Source organism: Schistocerca piceifrons, chromosome 1 (assembly GCF_021461385.2).
Source record: "Schistocerca piceifrons isolate TAMUIC-IGC-003096 chromosome 1, iqSchPice1.1, whole genome shotgun sequence".
Classification (NCBI taxonomy): domain Eukaryota; kingdom Metazoa; phylum Arthropoda; class Insecta; order Orthoptera; family Acrididae; genus Schistocerca; species Schistocerca piceifrons.
This window is the reverse complement of record NC_060138.1, coordinates 817,221,369-817,243,031: the sequence shown is the minus strand read 5'-3', so window position 1 is coordinate 817,243,031 and position 21,663 is coordinate 817,221,369. Positions and strand designations below refer to the sequence as shown.

The 21,663-nt window shown below is 42.4% G+C and overlaps 1 protein-coding gene across 1 annotated transcript in view; it reads left to right on the top strand.

The window, feature by feature from the left end:
• Positions 1 to 21,663, top strand: part of LOC124775385 (beta-1,3-glucan-binding protein-like) — a 308,989-nt gene that overhangs the window by 281,369 nt on the left and 5,957 nt on the right. Inside the window, exon 5 of the mRNA XM_047250223.1 lies at positions 9,598 to 9,811. Coding sequence (XP_047106179.1) covers positions 9,598 to 9,811 — 214 coding nt within the window. The remainder of the gene's footprint in view (positions 1 to 9,597; positions 9,812 to 21,663) is intronic.

Sequence of the window (21,663 nt, the reverse complement as noted above, 5' to 3'; positions counted from 1 at the left end):
AACCTGATTTACAGTCGTAAGAAGTTCTCTCTCATCTCACAATTTGGCAGCGAATGTTGAGGTGGATGTCTGGTTGATGTGCAATGCACTGTATTTGATCCAGTATTCTCTGAGTGTGATTTATTTTTCTCTTTCGAAGAGAAAAGAGCCGTTTTGTGGCTTTCTGATCAAATTCTTTACCTGACGGTAAAAACAGACATCGCGTGTTTGCGCTAGCGGAGTGCAATTGGGAGGAGTCTCTTTAATGCTGCTCGATGGCAAGCCTCCTTCACCTTGAAAAATCTCATCGTATAACTGTGAATTTGTTTGTCTTCCTCAGGAGTCAATTACAGAAGAAGTTTGTTCTGGAGTACATAGGGCTACGTCACATAAGTCATACGGTTTTTACCCTCCACGCTGCCCTCCAATACTAAACTGGTGATCCCTTGATGCCTCAGAACATGTCCTACCAACCGATTCTTTCTTCTAGTCAAGTTGTGCCACAAATTTCTCTTCTCCCCAATTCTATTCAATACCTCCTCATTAGTTATGTGATCTACCCATCTAATCATCAGCATTCTTCTGTAGCACCACATTTCGAAAGCTATTGTCTTCTTGTCCAAACTATTTATCGTCCATGTTTCACTTCCGTACTTGGCTACACTCCATTCAAATATTTTCAGAAACGACTTCCTGACACTTAAATCTATGCTCGATGTTAACAAAGTTCTCTTCTTCAGAAACGCTTTCCTTGCCATTGCCAGTCTACATTTTATATCCTCTCTACGTACGTTACATTATTTTTTGCGACTGTAGTAATACTCTTATTTACATCATACCCGTTTCGTTTTATTTCAACGTGAACACGTTACTACGCAGTGGAGCCATACACGATGGGCTGATACTCAGCTGTTTATCAGGACGTGTGTTCTACGTTAATATTCGACACGAGAGGGGGAACAATACTGGTAGCTTCCTTAAGGCGAGGTTCATATGCTTTTTAGGATATCTATTTCTTTTGCCTTAATGTTTAACAAACAAACAAATTGTCAGTGATCAGAACAAGCACTCTCAGCGCTATGTTAAAAATAATACGAACCTGTTTGCTTGGTCTTAATGATAATTCCGCTGTTCGTACCTACTGCTGCATCTGCAAGTACAGTAAACGGAGAAATACGAATAAATGACTGGAAAGCTCTGATACATTTGTGCGTGTTGCGGTTTTCAGTCCGAAGACTGGTTCGATATAAGTCTCTCCGCTTCTCCACTCTGTTCCAGCCTATATGTAATTCAGTCTGCTTGTTGTATTCATCCCTCGGTCTCCCTCTACAATTGTTACTACCCTTCCTCCTCTGCCCCCCCCCCCCCCCCACTTTCATACACACTCACCTCCATTACCAAACTGACGATTCGTTGCTGTCTCAAGATATCTCCTACAAATCGATCCCTCATTTTAGTCAAGTTGGACCGTAAATTCCTTTTTCCACAATTTTATTCAGTGCTTGTCTTTTTTTTCTTCTATCTGATCTGCCAAGCTAATCTTCAGCATTTTCTTGTAGCAACACATTTCAAAAGCTTCTATTCTCTTGTTGTCTTAACAGCTTATCCTCTACATTTCATTTCCGTACAAGGTTGCACTCCAGAATACCTAATGTTAAGATTTGCACTTTAAGATTTACGCTCCATATTAGCAAATTTCTTTTTTTTTCAGAAATACTTTGCTTGCCACTGCTATCTGCATGTTATACCTTTTCTACTTCAGGCACCAGCACTTATTTTTGCTGCACAAATAACAGAGCACACTCACTGCTTTTGGTGTCTAATTTCCTAAACTAAGTTCATCAACAAGTTCCCATTTAGTTCACCTGCATTCCAATACCCTCATTTCATTTTTGTTATGTTCATATTGTAACCTCTTTTTGAGACTATCCATTCCATTGTGATCATTTAGGAGATCATAAATTCATTAGTTAGCTTGCGTAATTTTTTGGCGCATTTTCGTGACACATAGTGGGAAATTCTATAGCTGATGTAAATGTCACTCGCTGTAAATGTGGCTGTGTAGAACGGTAAAAGTGAAGCACCCATTGTGAGTCGAGGCGTGGCGGAGGTGAGGCTTCCGAAGCGGGAGCAGCGGCGACCGTTACTCCGGTTGCCGCTCGGCTGCGGCTGCCTGTCTGCCGATTAGGTATTTTTGGCTTAATGACCTTTGAGCAAGACGGACCGAATGCTGCTCCGCCAAGGACGGCGCACCACGCCCGCCGAGGCCAGCTTGCCTGATGGATCGTCGCAGACTGGTGCGCCGCGTGGGCCGATGCCGGCGCACTGGGGCACCGGGCACTGTGTGTGTTTACCAGCACAGGTCGCGAGGACCGAACCTGTAACAGCATCGGTACTGTACTTCTGAGGGTTCTGAACAAGTTGCAAATAGTGTCAAAATTACTTCTCAGACATATCACACTGCACTCGTCAAAAGTAGGGATGTGGAACAATAAATAAATGTACCGTAGTAACAGAAGAGCTGGTGTGGAGCCATAGTTAAAATATTGGAATCCCATCTGGGATGATTGTAACTCAAATTATGGTTCTCAATCCACATTAGGGCTCTCAGTGAACTCTACATCTACATCTACATACATACTCCGCAATCCACCATACGGTGCGTGGCGGAGGGTACCTCGTACCACAACTAGAATCTTCTCTCCCTGTTCCACTCCCAAACAGAACGAAGGAAAAATGACTGCCTATATGCCTCTGTTAGTTAGATATAGTGGGAATTAGTGAAGTTCGGTGGCAGGAGGAACAAGACTTTTGGTCAGGTGATTACAGGGTTATAAATACAAAATCAAATAGGGGTAATGAAGGAGTAGGTTTAATAATGAATAAAAAAATAGGAATGCGGGTTAGCTACTACAAACAGCATAGTGAACGCATTATTGTGGCCAAGATAGACACAAAGCCCATGCCTACTACAGTAGTACAAGTGTATATGCCAACTAGCTCTGCAGATGATGAAGAAATTGATGAAATGTATGCTGAGATAAAAGAAATTATTCAGGTAGTGAAGGGAGAAGAAAATTTAATAGTCATGGCTGACTGGAATTCGAGAGTAGGAAAAGGGAGAGAAGGAAACATAGTAGGTGAATATGGATTGGGGGTAAGAAATGAAAGAGGAAGCCGTCTGGTAGAGTTTTGCACAGAGCATAACTTGGTTCAAGAATCATAAAAGAAGGTTGTATACCTGGAAGAATCCTGGAGATATTAAAAGGTATCAGATAGATTATATAATGGTAAGACAGAGATTTAGGAACCAGGTTTTAAATTGTAAGACATTTCCAGGGGCAGATGTGGATTCTGACCACAATCTATTGGTTATGAACTGCAGATTGAAACTGAAGAAACTGCAAAAAGGTGGGAATCGAAGGAGATGGGACCTGGATAAACTGAAAGAACCAGAGGTTGTAGAGAGTTTCAGGGAGAGCATAAGGGAACAATTGACAGGAATGGGGGAAAGAAATACAGTAGAAGAAGAATGGGTAGCTCTGAGAGATGAAGTAGTGAAGGCAGCAGACGATCAAGTAGGTAAAAAGGCGAGGGCTAATAGAAATCCTTGGGTAACAGAAGAAATATTGAATTTAATTGATGAAAGGAGAAAATATAAAAATGCAGTAAATGAAGCAGTCAAATAGGAATACAAACGTCTCAAAAATGAGATCGACAGGAAGTGCAAAATGGCTAAGCAGGGATGGCTAGAGGACAAATGTAAGGATGTAGAGGCTTGTCTCACTAGGGGTAAGATAGATACTGCCTACAGAAAAATTAAAGAGACCTTTGGAGAGAAGAGAACCACTTGTATGAATATCAAGAGCTCAGATGGCAACCCAGTTCTAAGCAAAGAAGGGAAGGCAGAAAGGTGGAAGGAGTATATAGAGGGTTTATACAAGGGCGATGTACTTGAGGACAATATTATGGAAATGGAAGAGGATGTGGATGAAGACGAAATGGGAGATAAGATACTGCGTGAAGAGTTTGACAGAGCACTGAAAGACCTGAGTCGAAACAAGGCCCCGGGAGTAGACAACATTCCATTGGAACTACTGACGGCCTTGGGAGAGCCAGTCCTGACAAAACTCTTCCATCTGGTGAGCAAGATGTATGAGACAGGCGAAATACCCTCAGACTTCAAGAAGAATATAATAATTCCAATCCCAAAGAAAGCAGGTGTTGACAGATGTGAAAATTACCGAACTATCAGTTTAATAAGTCACAGCTGCAAAATACTAACGCGAATTCTTTACAGACGAATGGAAAAACTGGTAGAAGCGGACCTCGGGGAAGATCAGTTTGGATTCCGTAGAAATGTTGGAACACGTGAGGCAATACTAACCTTACTACTTATCTTAGAAGAAAGATTAAGAAAAGGCAAACCTACGTTTCTAGCATTTGTAGACTTAGAGAAAGCTTTTGACAATGTTAACTGGAATACTCTCTTTCAAATTCTGAAGGTGGCAGGTATAAAATACAGGGATCGAAAGGCTATTTACAATTTGTACAGAAATCAGATGGCAGTTATAAGAGTCGAGGGGCATGAAAGGGAAGCAGTGGTTGGGAAAGGAGTGAGACAGGGTTGTAGCCTCTCCCCGATGTTATTCAATCTGTATATTGAGCAAGCAGTAAAGGAAACAAAAGAAAAATTCGGAGTAGGTGTTAAAATTCATGGAGAAGAAGTAAAAACTTTGAGGTTCGCCGATGACATTGTAATTCTGTCAGAGACAGCAAAGGACTTGGAAGAGCAGTTGAACGGAATGGACAGTGTCTTGAAAGGAGGATATAAGAAGAACATCAACAAAAGCAAAACGAGGATAATGGAATGTAGTCAAATTAAATCGGGTGATGCTGAGGGAATTAGATTAGTAAATGAGACACTTAAAGTAGTAAAGGAGTTTTGCTATTTAGGGAGCAAAATAACTGATGATGGTCGAAGTAGAGATGATATAAAATGTAGACTGGCAATGGCAAGGAAATCGTTTCTGAAGAAGAGAAATTTGTTAACAACGAGTATAGATTTAAGTGTCAGGAAGTCGTTTCTGAAAGTATTTGTATGGAGCGTAGCCATGTGTGGAAGTGAAACATGGACGATAACTAGTTTGGACAGGAAGAGAATAGAAGCTTTCGAAATGTGGTGCTACAGAAGAATGCTGAAGATAAGGTGGGTAGATCACGTAACTAATGAGGAGGTATTGAATAGAATTGGGGAGAAGAGAAGTCTGTGGCACAACTTGACTAGAAGAAGGGATCGGTTGGTAGGACATGTTTTGAGGCATCAAGGGATCACAAATTTAGCATTGGAGGGCAGCATGGAGGATAAAAATCGTAGAGGGAGACCAGGAGATGAATACACTAAGCAGATTCAGAAGGATGTAGGTTGCAGTAGGTACTGGGAGATGAAAAAGCTTGCACAGGATAGAGTAGCATGGAGAGCTGCATCAAACCAGTCTCAGGACTGAAGACCACAACAACAACATGCCTCTGTACGAGCCCTAATGTCTCTTATCTTGTCTTTGTGGTCTTTCCGCTAAATGTAAGTTGGCGGCAGTAAATTTGTACTGCAGTCAGCCTCAAATGCTGGTTCTCTAAATTTCCTCAGTAGCGATTCACGAAAAGAACGCTTCGTTTCCTCCAGAGACTCCCACCCGAGTTCCTGAAGCATTTCCGTAACACTCGCGTGATGATCAAACCTACCAGTAAGAAATCTAGCAGCCCGCCTCTGAATTGCTTCTATGTTCTCCCTCAATCCTCCCTAAACTTCACTGCCGGACAAAAAATGTGAAGCACCCAGAAGGGGAGGAGGAAACAAAATGAAACTTCATGGCTTGAGGGGATATATGGTGTCATTTCAGGAATTACAATATCAAGTCAAATTTGCAAATAACTTGGCACTGTGAGTCCACTTACCAGCATAAAGTTGCCCCATCCGGTCTGAATGCACGAGCTGATTCGATTGGGAAGGGTACCCTAAAGCCATACTACCCTCTCCTGAGGCAAGCTGCCCACAGATATTGTAACCGCTTCATCATATCCTGGACACTCGCATTGGAACGAAGTAGATATCTGAGCTGGTCCCATATATGTTCCGTCGGGGACACATTTGGGGATCTTGCTGGCCACGCAGATAGTTCATAGGAACTCGTGTCATGTATGGAAGGACATTCTCCTGTCGAAAAATAGTACTACGAAACTGTCTCATGATGTCTGTGATGTACCGTTGCGCCGTCAGATTTCCCTCAGTGATTACCAGCCCAGATCCGAAGTCATACCCAATGGCTTGCCAAACAGTGACGCCAGGAGTAACACCGCTATGCCTCTCCAAAATATAGGAAGAATCTTCTCCCCAGGTCGCTGCCAGACTTGCCAGTGATGGTCATCTGGACTAGTTCAGAACCGCGGTTCATCGCTGAACACAATGCGACGCCATTCATCAGCAGTGAATGCTTGCCGGCGGGCCAGCGCCCCAAACGCTGCCGTTTCTGTTCTAATGCCGGCCGGGGTGGCCGAGCGGTTCTAGGCCCTACAGTCTGGAACCGAGGGACCGCTACGGTCGCAGGTTCGAATCCTGCCTCGGGCATGGGTGTGGGTGATGTCCTTAGGTTAGTGAGGTTTAAGTAGTTCTAGGGGACTGATGACCTCAGAAGTTAAGTCCCATTGTGCTCAGAGCCATTTTTTCTGTTTTGATTGTAAGTAGGCTGTTTAGGTTTTTATGTTGGTAACACCATGTAGCGCTCTATATGAAAATCACTGACTGTGCTGTGTGCAGTCGGAGGCTGGTTGGCATTGTTGAAATATTCTCTATTGTAGTGTTGGGCAGTTGGATGTGAACAGGCGCGTAGCGTTGCGCTGTTGGAGGTGAGATGCCAGCAGTGGTGGATGTGAGGTGAGAGATGGCGGAGTTTTGAAAGCGGATGATCTGGACGTGTGTCCATCAGAGACAGTAAATTTGTAAGACTGGATGTCATGAACTGATATATAATATGACTTTTGAACAATATTAAGGCAAATACTCGTACATTGTTTGTTCTCTATCAAAATCTTTCATTTGTTGACTATGCCTATCAGTAGTTAGTGCCTTCAGTAGTTTGAATCTTTTATTTAGCTGGCAGTAGTGGCGCTCGCTGTATTGCAGTAGTTCGAGTAACGAAGATTTTTGTGAGGTAAGTGATTCATGAAAGGTATAGGTTATTGTTAGTCAGGACCATTCTTTTGTAGGGATTATTGAAAGTCAGATTGCGTTGTGCTAAAAATATTGTGTGTCAATTTAGTGTTGATCAGAATAAGTAAATAGAGTAATGTCTGAGTACGTACAGTTTTGCTCAGCTGTTTGAAAATCAAATTACGTAGAGGTTTATCGGCACAGTAATTCATTAATTTTTCAAAGGGGATGTTTCATGATGTAAACAGCATCCTACGCTTGGGACTGTAATTCGGTAGTCCGCTGGTGCTTGTCTCCAACCAGGGATGTGGGATGACACGGATCATCCCAAGAACCCCATTACTTGCCCTTGGATGACAGGCGCAGATGTGGAAGAGCTTTGATGTGCTTGGCGGACAACACTCCGATCCTCTCCTCTGGTTGTCTACATGGTCGATCGAAGCCTTGACGACGGGTATGCCTGTATTCACGTTCCCATGGAATCCAACATCGGGTCACTGTCACATCAGAATGCCTCACAAATCTGAATACTGCACGATTCGACCAGCCACCCAATTGGAGACCAACAATAAGGCCCTTTCAAAATCTGTCAGGTATCCCACACGAGTACACGGCATTTCTGTGTCCTTCGCAGTGATGATTTAACATCTGACGCTCTGCATGCGCTTTATATACCCTGCCAGGTCTGCTAACAACACAAAAGGTGAACAACATTAATGCACTCTGATGGCAGTTCTTCGTGTCACAGAAAATTGCAGCTTTAAATATTAACTTACCCGCCGATGATATGTACTACGAGTACAAAATTACATGGACATCCGACCATGTCCTTTGCATGTTTCACTTTTATTGTCAGGCAGTGTACTTTCGTATAGTTCTTTTGTATCTATCCTTCCTCGATACATGTTCGTACTCGGTCTGCAATGAAATTGTAGTCGACGACACGTTACATTCTAATCCTCAGTTTCCAGAGCCTCCGTCATTTCGTGGTCATGACGTACACTCCGCTAACATTACTAGACCAATAAATACATCTTGCATGTGCATGTACTAAATTAACAGAGCAAATACCGACAGTAAACTCCTGATGTAAGGACACTCGACAAAAATGTTGGTCAACCGCAGGAGACACGACGCTAATATCGTGTAACGACGCTTCGAGCCTTGATAATATTCTTCAAATTTCTACAGGTGTACCAAATTCCGCTGAAGTCACTCATTGATGGTTAGATCCTGCAGAGCTACCTAGTTGAAGGAGGCGTGATTTCTACGTTTCAATCAGCTCTTCTACACGCTACCGGTACCAGATATTTTCTGTGCGGTCATTTTCGGGTGATTTAGCGGGCCAGTCCAGATAAGATAGGGTGCCTAAGTGTTCGTCAAACCAGGAACGTATCAGTGCAGTCCTGTGAACACGGTTGTTCTTGTCTTGGATGAGAATATCTACAGCACATTCATGAAGATGTAGAAGAAGGGCCACCGAGAATGTTGAAATAAACATCCTGGTTCGTATTCACGGTAACCTGATTGACAGGATCCAAGTAACGATGCCGAAAACAGCCCAGTGTTGGGGAGGGGGGGGGGGGGGGGGAGCGTTAACCCGAGAAACATTGAGGTTAGTTTAATTATAAGAAATGCGGTATAAGAGTCACCCTAGTGACCGGGTTGTGCATGATTGATGAATTATTGTCATAGTTATATAAATAATGAAAGCGAGATTATGTATGCCTGTGACATCTTTGGGATTGAAAGAATGAAGATTTCGGTCTTGCGAGTCCTTCAGTACAGAGGAAAAGATCTTGAAACTCATAAATTTCCTGCATCCGCTGTTAATTATTTTCGTTTTATTTTTATTTTGCGAACTCAAAAAAAAAAAAAAAAAAACAGAAATAGATAACATCCATTGTAGGAAACGTATTTCTTTTAAGAAGTCTATCACGCCCGTGGACCCTATTGCAACTAAATTATTAGAAGGGAAGAAGTGATGCTATCGTTTATGGTTGTTAACGGGGAAGATAGGGGCCTGATACAGGTATGAATTTATTCCTCCTAAGCAGTCCTCGTCAGCTCGAGAATTAACCAGGAACGTATATGCTTACCTTACCTTAAATCTGTCATCAGTTCCTTTACTGTATAATTACCTACACTGAAACATATAAACTGTTTCAGTTTGGTACATGCTCGTTAATCCATCAACAGTGATAAATAATTTCATTAGGAAGTTGAAATATTGACAGAAAGGTTGTTTGGAAGAAAAGTTTGACTAGCAAATTCTTTTCTAATTCCAGTTGTAACAATGGAATGTAACTGGGGAAACTCATTCATTTGATATCATGTCGACACAGAATGTATTTTAATGAACATTGGACTGCAGAATAAAATAATTTTGTAATTTACACTTCATTTTTCAGGACCCTCTCCAACGGCCGTGACTTCGCGGACGACTTCCACCTCTATGGGATGGTATGGACACGTAACTCTATCAGCTTCACGATCGATCATCAGCTGATCGGGTCGATCTCGGCGCCCGCCGGTGGCTTCTGGAGGCTGGGCGGGTTCGAGCAGAACCCCGGCGGCAACAACATCTGGCGCGCTGGGGACGTGCTCGCGCCTTTCGACAAAGAGGTGCGTCTCCCTCCCTCTCTCTCTCTCTCTCTCTTTCAACATATTATACCCAACCGGTATAACAATCTGTCACAGAATATTTTACTTCATTTTTCCGTGTTGTGTTTTGTGCCTGTGATCCATGCACGCTTATTCTCAAGTCGCTGACTTGTAAGCTGTTTAGCGTGGAACATATCTAGTTCTTTGGTTATCCTGAAGAAAGAGTGAGGCAGGAGAGGGGAGATTTCCAGAGCAACACGTGTTGGAAACCAGAACACTCACGTCTTATCATTTTGCCACAGTTACTGACCAGTTCGCATTAAAACATGTGGCAATGAAAAAAGTATAGTGGCAAACACTGTTAGGATTAAATATTGCCTGAAAACTGACGTAAAATATGTCTTCGAGGAGACTTTTCCAATGGTTGGAAAAGACTCGAATTGTTTGGAGAACCTGATAAGGGGATTCGTCTCTCAGGTCGACCTTCAAACCACCTTAGGTGATATTGCTACAGGAGAGTAACTTGTGGAGGAATACAGACGATTCCTCGGGACTGCCTGCACTGTCATTTTATACCAGTCTTTAAAATGTTAGTGCCGGCCTGGGTGGCCGTGCGGTTCTAGGCGCTACAGTCTGGAACCGCGCGACCGCTACGGTCGCAGGTTCGCATCCTGCCTCGGGCACGCATGTGTGTGATGTCCTTAGTTTAGTTAGGTTTAAGTAGTTCTAAGTTGTAGGGGACTGATGACCTCAGAAGTTAAGTCCCATAGTGCTCAGAGCCATTTGAACCATTTTTTAAAATGTTAGTGAGTTGTATTTTTTGCGGGTATGCAATTCATGGCTATAGCATGAGCATTTGAAAGTCATACGTTTCACAATGCTAATAGGAGTCTTACAAGCAACAAAGCCTAGCTCGTGAAATGGGTAGTGGCTGCTATTTTCACCGCAAGGCAGATACTACTCACAAAACAACCACAGCAGAATGTACGTCTTCCCCAGTATTAGACATTAAAAGGTGTTCCGATTAGTTTGCCGTGCGTGTTAAACAGCAGCTTTCGGAACGGGGAGGTGCACCGGTTCTGGGTCCAATCCGTCCGTCGGATTAACGTCGAGGGTCGGTGCGCCAGCCAGACCGGATGTTGTTTTTAGGCTGTTTTCCACATCTCACTAGGTGAATTCAGGGCTGGTATCCAAGTCCCACCTCAGTTACAAGATTCACATACATTTAGAAAATTTTCTCTTGCTTTCGTGTGACTAACACTGCACGCAGACTGTTCAGGCACACAGATTTTCTCTCAGGAGGTAACGAGGTGGTGACAGGAAGACAAGAAGGCCAGCCGACTACCCCTTAAGCTAACCGTGTCACATCCGTTAATAACCGTGTCAACCCTGCGCTATGCGGTACAAAGTCACAAGGAAAAGAAGTTCTGATTAGTTTGCTGCCGAAATGTTAGGCATCGTCCTGTGATATTCATGACAGCACTGAAGGACAGCCTTATACCAAGGAATACGCAATTCACGATTAAAGTCTCTAACTGTGCCTCTCGTTGCACGTACTCTATTGAAACTCGTATTATTCCTAACATCATTTATTAAGAAAATGAGGAAAAGACGTTTAGAAACCACACACGATTTAAATGAACAGGGAATTTATTCTGCTTTAAATTCAACACAGATGTGCCCAAGTTGTCTAGCTTGCATTCACACCGCAGTTCGCCTTACATGATCTCACACGCGTTAGCCGTTGCTCGTGCAAGAGAAACTCCCCATCGCAGCTCCATCCCTCAGATTTAGTGGTAATATGGCTCAGTCAATAGCCCGTCAAAAACCGAATACAGATCAAGTATGAAAACAGTAAGAATGTGTACTGAACTGTGAAAAAAGGAGCAACAAAATAGAAACCGTAACGGTCCAAGCTCAACAAATGAACCATCGAGCAAATGTCAAGAATAATAGCGTTGTGGTTGTGTGGTTCAGTGTCGGACTACAAAGTGGGAAAATTGTGTTCAAAACTCCCTCCTCCCCTGTTTCTTTCCCTCACAAAATTATGAAATTCTGTCCGGTCATTGACGTGTCTTTTCTCCCTCTGTAGTCATGTTATACATTGTTGCAGAATATGAGTTATGTGGTAAGAATATATTACCGTCATAAGCAAACGTGATGAATAGAGTGAGATGCCGCATAGGCCACTCACAGAAATGGAAAAAAAAAACAAATAAACGGCTACGCAGTATGTTACAACAAAGGAATTCAAGAGTCAAAACTTCCAAAACGGAACGCAAGGGTCATAACATGTGGTACATGTGTAGAACAGATAGGAGGTATGTACGTGTGGGGCTTCCTTTTTTACAGCTCGCTTCTGCAAACGGACCTTAAACTACAAATTTGAATACAGCGAGCAGACACGTCAACGACGGGCAGGACAGTTGATAATTTTGTAAAAAAAAAAAAATGGCGACGAGGGAGATTTGAAGACGGATTCGCAGTCCAGCACACTGACCACATAACTAAGACGCCGCCGCTATTCTACTGTGCTCAATGTTGTACATCTTGAGCTTCGGTCCTTCACCGCTTCCAGTTTTCTTCTTTTTTCACAGTTCTGTACACCTTCTTCGTGTTTTCATGCTTGATTTGTGTTCAGCTTTTGACGAGATATCCACTGCGCCATCTTGCCATTAAATCTGAGGGGGTTGCGATGGGGAGTTTCCCTTGTTAGGTTCGATACAATCGCTATAATACCTCAAATATTCTTGCAATGACGTAATTTCAGAGACTTTACTGGTCTCATACAGATAAGATTTTATGTATATAGACTGAAGTGGCGGGTGAAAATTTGTACCAAGGCCGGGAGTCGAACTTGGGTCTCCAGCTGACTAGGCAGGCGTGCTAGCGACAGCGGTTCACACAACTGCACGGATTACCCTGGTATGCCTCTCTCCTCCGTCCAAATTCTCACTGCCGCCCCAGTCTAAGTTAAATCCCCCTTACACACGAACAGTTGTGGAATGTTCTGGAATAGCACCTCAGCATCGAACGTAAATGGGGGATCTAGCCTGAAACCCAGCTGCAGGTACTATAGAAATTAAATGACACAATTTCAGAGACTTTCCCGGCCTTGGTACAAATTTTCACTCGCCTCCTTAGTCTATATACATAAAATCATTTCTGTATGAAACCAGTAAAGTATCTGAAACTGTGTCATTTCATCTGTATAAGTACCTGCACCTGGGTTTCGTGCTGGATTCCCCATTTACGTCCGACACTGAGGTGCTATTCCAGAACATGGAGAGCCTCGGCAGTTCTGTTCGTGTGTAAGGGGGAATTTAAAGTAGACTAGAGCGCCAGTGAGAATTTGGATCTAGGAGGGAGGCATGCCAGAGTAATCCGTGCAGTTGTGAAAACCGCTGTATCAAGGTGGCTAAGTGGCTAGCGCACCGTCTAGTAAGCAGGAGACCTGGGTTCGATTCCCAGCCTTGGTACAAATTTTCACTCACTGCTTCAGTCTCTACAGGGTGTTACAAAAAGGTATGGCCAAACTTTCAGGAAACATTCCTCACACACAAATAAAGAAAAGATGTTATGGCGTCCGGAAGCGCTTAATTTCCATGTTAGAGCTCATTTTAGTTTCGCCCACCTACGCTCAATGGAGCACGTTACCATGATTTCATACGGGATACTCTACCTGTGCTGCTAGAACATGTTCCTTTACAAATACGACACAACGTGTGGTTCATGCACGATGGAGCTCCTGCACATTTCAGTCGAAGTGTTCGTACGCTTCTCAACAACAGATTCGGTGACCGATGGATTGGTAGAGTCGGACCAATTCCATGGCCTCCACGCTCTCCTGACCTCAACCCTCTTGACTTTCATGTATGGGGGCATTTGAAAGCTCTTGTCTACGCAACCCCGGTAACAAATGTAGAGACTCTTCGTGCTCGTATTGTGGACGGCTGTGATACATTACGCCATTCTCCAGGGATGCATCAGCGCATCAGGGATTCCATGCGACGGAGGGTGGATGCATGTATCCTCGCTAACGGAGGACATTTTGAACGTTTCCTGTAACAAAGTGTTTGAAGTCACGCTGGTACGTTCTGTTGCTGTGTGTTTCCATTCCATGATTAATGTGATTTGAAGAGAAGTAATAAAATGAGCTCTAACATGGAAAGTAAGCGTTTCCGGACACATGTACACATAACATATTTTCTTTCTTTGTGTGTGAGGAATGTTTCCTGAAAGTTTGGCCGTACATTTTTGTAACACCCTGTATACATTAAATATTCTTTCTTAAATTCCGAAATTAATCTTAGTCAGCATTCATTAAGCTTGTATGCTCGACCACTTACATCACACGCTACCGCAGCCTGTCCTACTGGCTCTCTCACAGCGGACCGACTCACATTTACGCGCAGCGAAAGCACAAAAAAAAAAAATTACTTCTGAGGTCATCAGTCCCCTAGAACTCAGAACTACTTAAACCTAACTAACCTAAGGACATCACACACATCCACGCCCGAGGCAGGATTCGAACCTTCGACCGTAGCGGTCGCGCGGTCCCAGACTGTAGCGCCTCGAACCGCTCGGCCACTTCGGCCAGCTCTAAAACCACACCTCTTTCGTAACATGAGCCAGCCCCTCGTCATCTCTGCCACTCCGGCCTGGCAGAGATAAGTAAGGATAGATCCGATACATTACATACAAGATCGATGTCAGTATCATTACTAGATCAATAAGGAACGAACTGTATCCCTCACATTATGGAAGAGGATACTGCAGGCGTCCAGAGACACGAGATTGGTGTTTAACGTCACGTCGACAGCTAGAGACAGGTACCTCTGACTGGACAAGGGTATCAAAGAAAACTGGTCTTGGCGTTTTTAAAGGAACATCTCGACATTAACCCTTTACACTCACCCGCACTCAAAAAATATACATAACACACAATCTGCACACAAAATTCCCGACGAAATATTGTCACTGAGTACAAGGGAAAAAAACTTTTCCGATTAGAGGCTGGGTTTCTCAGGAACAATGCTGTAATATTCTTTCTTTCTGTGCTGGAAACCGTTCAGAGGGTGATTCGAATCCCGATCGTCCTGAACACGCGTTCATTCTCTTGACCATTGCGTCATCTGTGTTGGCGTCTTGAAATCGAGGCCCGATAACAGGATGTATCCTGAAATGAACAGTGCAGCGCAACGGTTAATAATTTATAATGCATAATTAGCTACAGTCATTGAACAGCCGAAGCCTAGTCTCGTATGACTGAAGTCTACCACAAGTCAACACTCTGCCGAAGGAATTGCTATATCGTACGGAGGAGGAGCACATGCAAGGATATGTGCCCATCTGTTCGAAGACCTTTAGAAAAAAACACTTATTAAGTGGTTTCGAAGGATCCAGTGATTCTGTGTGTATAGTGGACATTAATTTGCAGAGTGAAATAAAAGCGACGGAGTTACCTAGTATACTGTAAAGTACTCAAAGAGCCTGCAGCATTTTCATAGATGTTGCTAGACTCCTGTATGAGGGTATCCTTGTCGTTGATTTTGTTCATATTCTCTCCAGAGAGACGTAGTTTAGCTTTAAGCTCCTGTGGTGCATCTAAACAACGTAATGGTCTTGCTTACATTTTGAAAAATTTTGCTTCCAATTGAGTAACCCAATGGCTAGAAAATGTCTCCGATTACGTTACGTGGGACTGGCTAGGACTGAGACCAGTATGAGGCGCTGCCCAAGGGCAGCTGCCGTCCTGCGAGCGAATCAGACTAATAGGATCGAAGCAGAGAGTGTCTCTATTCCCCAGCGCAGTCTCATACACGTAAAACACGGAGAGAAATTACATAGAAACCTATGCGACGCCAAATGTGTGGAAACAAATAAATTACGACAGCTTATGACAGAGGAATTTCTTTGTCCTTCCTGTTTATTACAGTTCTTAATTATCTAGGAGAAGAAGTCTTAATGCTCTTCCCCCAAGTAATTAAGAACTGCAACATTCGTAAGGTGATTATAATTAATATCTTCTCGTTAAAATTCCATTCCACTTCCAAAAGTAACTCTCAATGAACTTATTTAAATGAAAATCTTTTAACAGTGGAGAACGAATTAATTAACTTTTTATTTTTGACGACCGGTTCCCAAGCTGAAACAGTGATCTTCAGGTCTTCAAACAAATTTCTGTTATAAATCGTGTTGCATTATGCGTTTTCACTAATGCAATGTCGTCAGTACCGTGGAGAAAATAGAGCACATTATACATGTCTGTCAAAAGTAAAACAATGTGCAGATAAAAATCTCCATGTGCAAATGGGCGTGTTCACACACTTCACTGAGCCTTTTTAGTACTTAACATGTACGATATGCACATTTGTACAAATGTTTACATCTGCATGTCATGTAATATACATCATGGGTACATCTCAGTCAAAGTATACCGCGCAAATGCACTTCTACTGAGGTGTCCATGGTTTATACAACAAGTCATGTAAACGTAAACATTTGTCTAAATGTACATTTTTTACTGTATATTGTGCATTTCAAAAACTGACAAGCATCAATGGAGTACAACGTGTGTGAAAATGCCCATCTGCATAAGGTGCTTTTTATCTGTATGTGGTTTTACTTTTGACAAACCTATGTATACTGTGCTGTGTTTTCTCCATGATAATGACGGTAGGGCATGAGTGATAAATGCTTAATGGAACACGATTTATAAACAAAAGTTTTTTTGAAGATCGGAAGATGACATTTTCAACCGTTGAAACCGGCCGTTAGTATCAAAAATCAATTAGTGAGATCTCAGCTATTAAAATTTTTTTTTTCAAGTGAGTATAGATCGCTCCTTCCAATTTCTCAGTATGAGGTACTTCAGTCAGTTTATTTAAACTCTCAAAATCCTTGCTGAGAACAAAAGTTCTGTAACAGTTAGATGTCGTACATTGCAGAGTATTACAACTTTTCGACAATACAAGCTACGAAAATTTCAGCAATTTAAAGATGTTTAATTACAACTCATTGACTTTTCTACGTGAGTGTGTTTTGTCGATACAGTAAGGACATGGAACGTGATTTCTTCGAGAAACAGAGACGCAGTTAAAAAGTGAAGAAGCATGAGGATCATTCATATGTATAACCTTGTATAACTATGAAGTGACCTATAGGACTAGCCATGATCATTGCAAAAGGACAAGACCGTTTCTACAGAACCTCCTCGAGTGTGCGATGAAGAATGTGAAATTCTGAAAATTCATCTCCTTTACTTTTACCTGTAAGTCAGGACAAGACAATTTATATCATAGCTCTCACAACCCACCTAGTATAGATTTTGATTAACTTTGCAGAAGTACTGTTGACGTCTTGCCCTACCATTATTTGTACTAAAACCAACACGCCACGAATTTTTACTGGATAAGGAAAACCAACGTCATTTGAGCAAGGTAACTGATATATAACATCCCACCAATGTTGTGCAGAACTGTGGTGAAATATGTCTGCCAGCTCGTGAGTGAGAAAGAAGTCTTGTGCACCTGTCTCTCTCCCTCTCGAGTGCCCAAGACGAAGTGCATTCCCAGGAAGTGTCGTCTTATAACCAGCTCGAACACCGAATTTTTGTGCGAGTGAATCTCGGCTATTAAAATTTTTTTTCAAGTGAGTATAGATCGATCCTTCCATATTCTCAGATGAGGGACTTCAGTTAGTTTGTTTAAACTCTCAAAGTCCTTGCTTAGAACAAAAGGTCTGTAACACTTAGCTTCGTACTTTGCAGAGTATTACAACTTTTCGACAATACAAGCTACGAAAATTTTAGCAATTTAAAGATGTTTAATTACAACTCATTGACTTTTCTACGTGAGTGTGTTTTATCGCTACAGTAAGGACGTCGAACGTGAGTTCTTCGAGAAATAGAGACGCATTTAAAAAGTGAAGAAGCATGAGGATCATTCATATGTATAACCTTGTATAACTATCGTTAGGAAGTGACCTATAGGACTGGCCTTGATCATTGCAAAAGGACAAGAACGTTTCTACAGAACCTCCTCGAGTGTCTGATGAAGAATTTAGAAGTCTGAAATTTTGTTTATACACCATTAAACGGTCTTTTAAAGGCGAAGAACGTATTTACTGAGATGTATCACTTATCCTCTAACGGAATCGATCAAAATTTTGACAAATCGTATTTTGAATTCAAATGTAGTATGAGATTTTCGGAAGTACTGGTCCATGTACCGAAGCCGGACTTGGCCACAGCTGCTTCACAAACGAGAAAGATAAGACGTTTTTAAAGGTCTCCATTTTATCTCCTCCAAACTACCGATACCTTCAGAGTTTCGTTTTAAAGTGCTGTGATAGGTCGGAATGGTTTATATCAATTACAAACGATAATTCACTTCTCGTACTGTATTTTGGGACGTTCTGGCTTATGGGAATCTAGTAGTCAGCAGGTCAGAGAGAACTGTTGCAGATTAACGCCTTGTGATTAATTTCTATTCATGATGAATATGAATCATTTATCATTCGTCATTCTTGTGTTAGGTAATTCTTCATGAATTGTGTTCAAAGTTAAAAGCTTCATAACTTGTTTTTACTTTGCGCAATGGAAGCTATGCGAATTTTAATTCTTCGGATATTCCGAGAAGAATATAGTTTTAGTGTTGTATTTCTTGTCTGTCGGCGACAGACTAAACGAGACCGGCAGCTGCTTCGCCTGGTCGGAGTTCCACTGCGGAGCTGTCCTGTGTGCTTGGTTGCCTACATTCAGGATTCAGCTAGTGCAACTGACTTACCGTTCGGTGCTCTCTGTAGTCATCACTATGTTCCGGAAGAACATCCTCCTTATGAGTGTCAGAACACCAAAAACCACAGTGCAGGTATTCTTCAGACAATCGTCTCTTTGTTTCCATTCCACTACTTTTAGAAACTCCGACTAGAGCATTTGGGGCTTCACACAATACTCTGTTCTCAGATTCAGGCGTAATAAATAGTTGTGTCCATAGGTGTGTTTTCATGTACCTAAACTATGGTGTAGATTTTGTTTCAGCCACAAGTGTCTTGTCTATGCATTTTTCACAAATATTAGTGAACATACACTAAACTTAATTTTTGAACATGGAAGTTTACCGCTTATGATACAGCCTCATATTGTAATAAACGGTTATTGATGAAACCAATGTTTCAGCCACAGTTACAGTGGACTTCTTCTGGCTTTACTGGGGTGGACCGAAACGGTGGTTGCGTCAGTAATGGTTTATTTCAATATGACGTGGAGCCATACTCAGAAAACTTTCATGATAACTGAAGGAAGCCTACACAATTTTAAATTTTTTTAAAATTACGTCACAGGAACAGCCGTTGTGTTTCTCGAGGACATGCAGCTCTACTGTTCGATTTATTTGTGATTTCAATGAGTTAAAGGAATCCCCTACTCATCTTTCTATGTGAGGACGTGATCAGAAAAAAACAATATATCGTTGCACGAATCGCAGCCTAGAATGTTGAGCTCCTAATCTGGTAAGCAGGTAGGTTACAGAATTTCAGAAGGAAATGATCAGGTTGAAATTAGATGTAGTGGGAATTAGTAAAGTGAGGTGGTGGGAACAACATGAATTTTGGTTATGTCAATACAGGATTACCAACACAAAATCAAACAGATGTGATTCAGTACCAGAGCTAATAATAAGTAAAAAAAGAATAAAATTTACCGAAAGAATCACTCCGCGGCGGAATAAAACGTCAAGGGCGTTGCAGGTGACTGACATGAGGGACTTAGTGACCCTCGGTCAACGGCCGCCATGTAAGGAAGAAAGAGGATTGGATTGTGCTCAAGAGAGAAAACTCCCTATCCTAGATAGAGGAGTCACACGATAGTAGGCGTCTTCAGACTGTGCTACATCTAATGGATATATTGCTATTAATCTTTATATTGTTGTAGTTCGTTCCTCCAGTAAAGAATGAATTGATAAGACTGGTATCACTATGAAATGAAACTGTTGGCCTCTGAGGTAAAGACTTTTGTGCAATGAGCACTTGGAATATTTTGAACGTTGCATCACTATTAGCCGTAGCTGCACACAGTAAGACTTAGGTTTCCACAAATGAAAGTAGGGCAGTGACTGCGCATATAAGTGATTTGAGTAAATCCCTACGGAATGTTTCCATCAACAGCGACAAGCAACAATAATATTTATTCATATTTTTCCACACGAAAGTGTTGATAGTTCTTGTTTGTTGCCTATGCGACGGTATAAGGAGTGTGCACTAGGGGTTTAAAATTCTGTTGTATTGCGCTTGCGATTACGGCTTCTGTAACCTGCGAGAATCAGTGGACCGAGATGTGTTTTTCACTGTTTAAACACAATGGACCTGCATATTTTATCTCTGTGACCTGTAGCACAAATGATACGGCCAACATACTGCTCGCAGCATATGTAACAACGTCAGCAGTAACCAATAAAGGGTGCTGATATGAAACTGAGTACAGAGGACTTCCCGCGTGTAAAAGGAACCGGTCCGATGGGCCTGGCACGCTCCCCCTCCCAGTGCCGCTGCTACAAAAGGGCTGCACTCTGCTGCTGTAAGGCCAGAAGCCCGTTCGCAAGTTGTGGGCCACAGACTTTACTTTTACCTGTAAGTCAGGACAAGACCATTTATATCGTAGCTGTCGCAACCCACCTACTACAGATTTTGCTTAACTTTGTAGAAGAACTCTTGACGTCTTAAGCTACCATTATTTGCACTAAAACCATCAGGTCACGAATTTTTCCTGGATAAGGAACACCAACGTCAGTGGAGCAAGGTAACTGATATATAACATCCCACCAATGTTGTGCAGAACTGTGGTCAAATCTGTCTGCCAGCCCGCGAGTGAGAAAGAAGTCTTGCCACCTCTCCTCGAATGCCCAAGACGAAGCGCATTCCCAGGCAATGTCGTCTTATGACCAGCTCGCGCATCGAATTTTTGTGCGAGCGAATAAAGATAATTTCCTCTGTAGACGCTACGTTTAATGTAAATTTACGCTGAAGAGCCAAAGAAACTGACAACATGAATCCTGCAGGACTGTCCATAAATCCGTAAGAGTACGAGGGGTTGGGGATCTCTTCTGAACACCGCGTTGCAAGGCGTTCCAGATATGCTCTATAATTTTCATGGCTGGGGAGTCTGGTGGCCAACATAAGTATTAAATTCAGAAGAGTGTTCCTGGAGCCACTCTGTAGCAATTCTGGATGTGTGAGGAGTCGCATTGTCCTTCTAGTATTTCCCAAGTCCGCCGGAATGCGCAGTGGACGTGAATGGATGCAGGTGATCAGACAGGATGCTTACTTACGTATCGCGTGCCAGAGTCGTATATAGACGTGTCAGGGGTCCCATATCACTCCAACTGCACACGCCCCACACCATTACAGAGCCTCCACCAGAGAGTGGAATACATTTAGGACGTAGGTTGCAAATGTTTCTCCGAGGTGAAGAGGTTGGCACAGGAGGGTAATTCGTGGCGGTCCACATCAAACGAGTCAGAAGACTGACAAAATAAAATTAAAAAATAAAAATATCATCAAGTGGGTATCATATGAGCATTTAGATCCCTGCTAACATATTAGAATAACGAGTAATCACGTTTTCAAATATTAATTACCTTGAAAACAAGATGATAATATTAACATGAAACAAGAAAAAGAATTATTCACGAATACGTGCATAATAGACAACATAAATCATGTTAGAATAGCGGCAATTGCGATCGCGGGAATAAAGATATAGCGGCAGTACTCGTCATGGAGATAGTACCAACACGTGTCACTAGATCGCGGGGTGAGCGAAACATTGAGGATTGGAGTGAATCGTGACTGCGATCTTTCACTTATTTATTGGT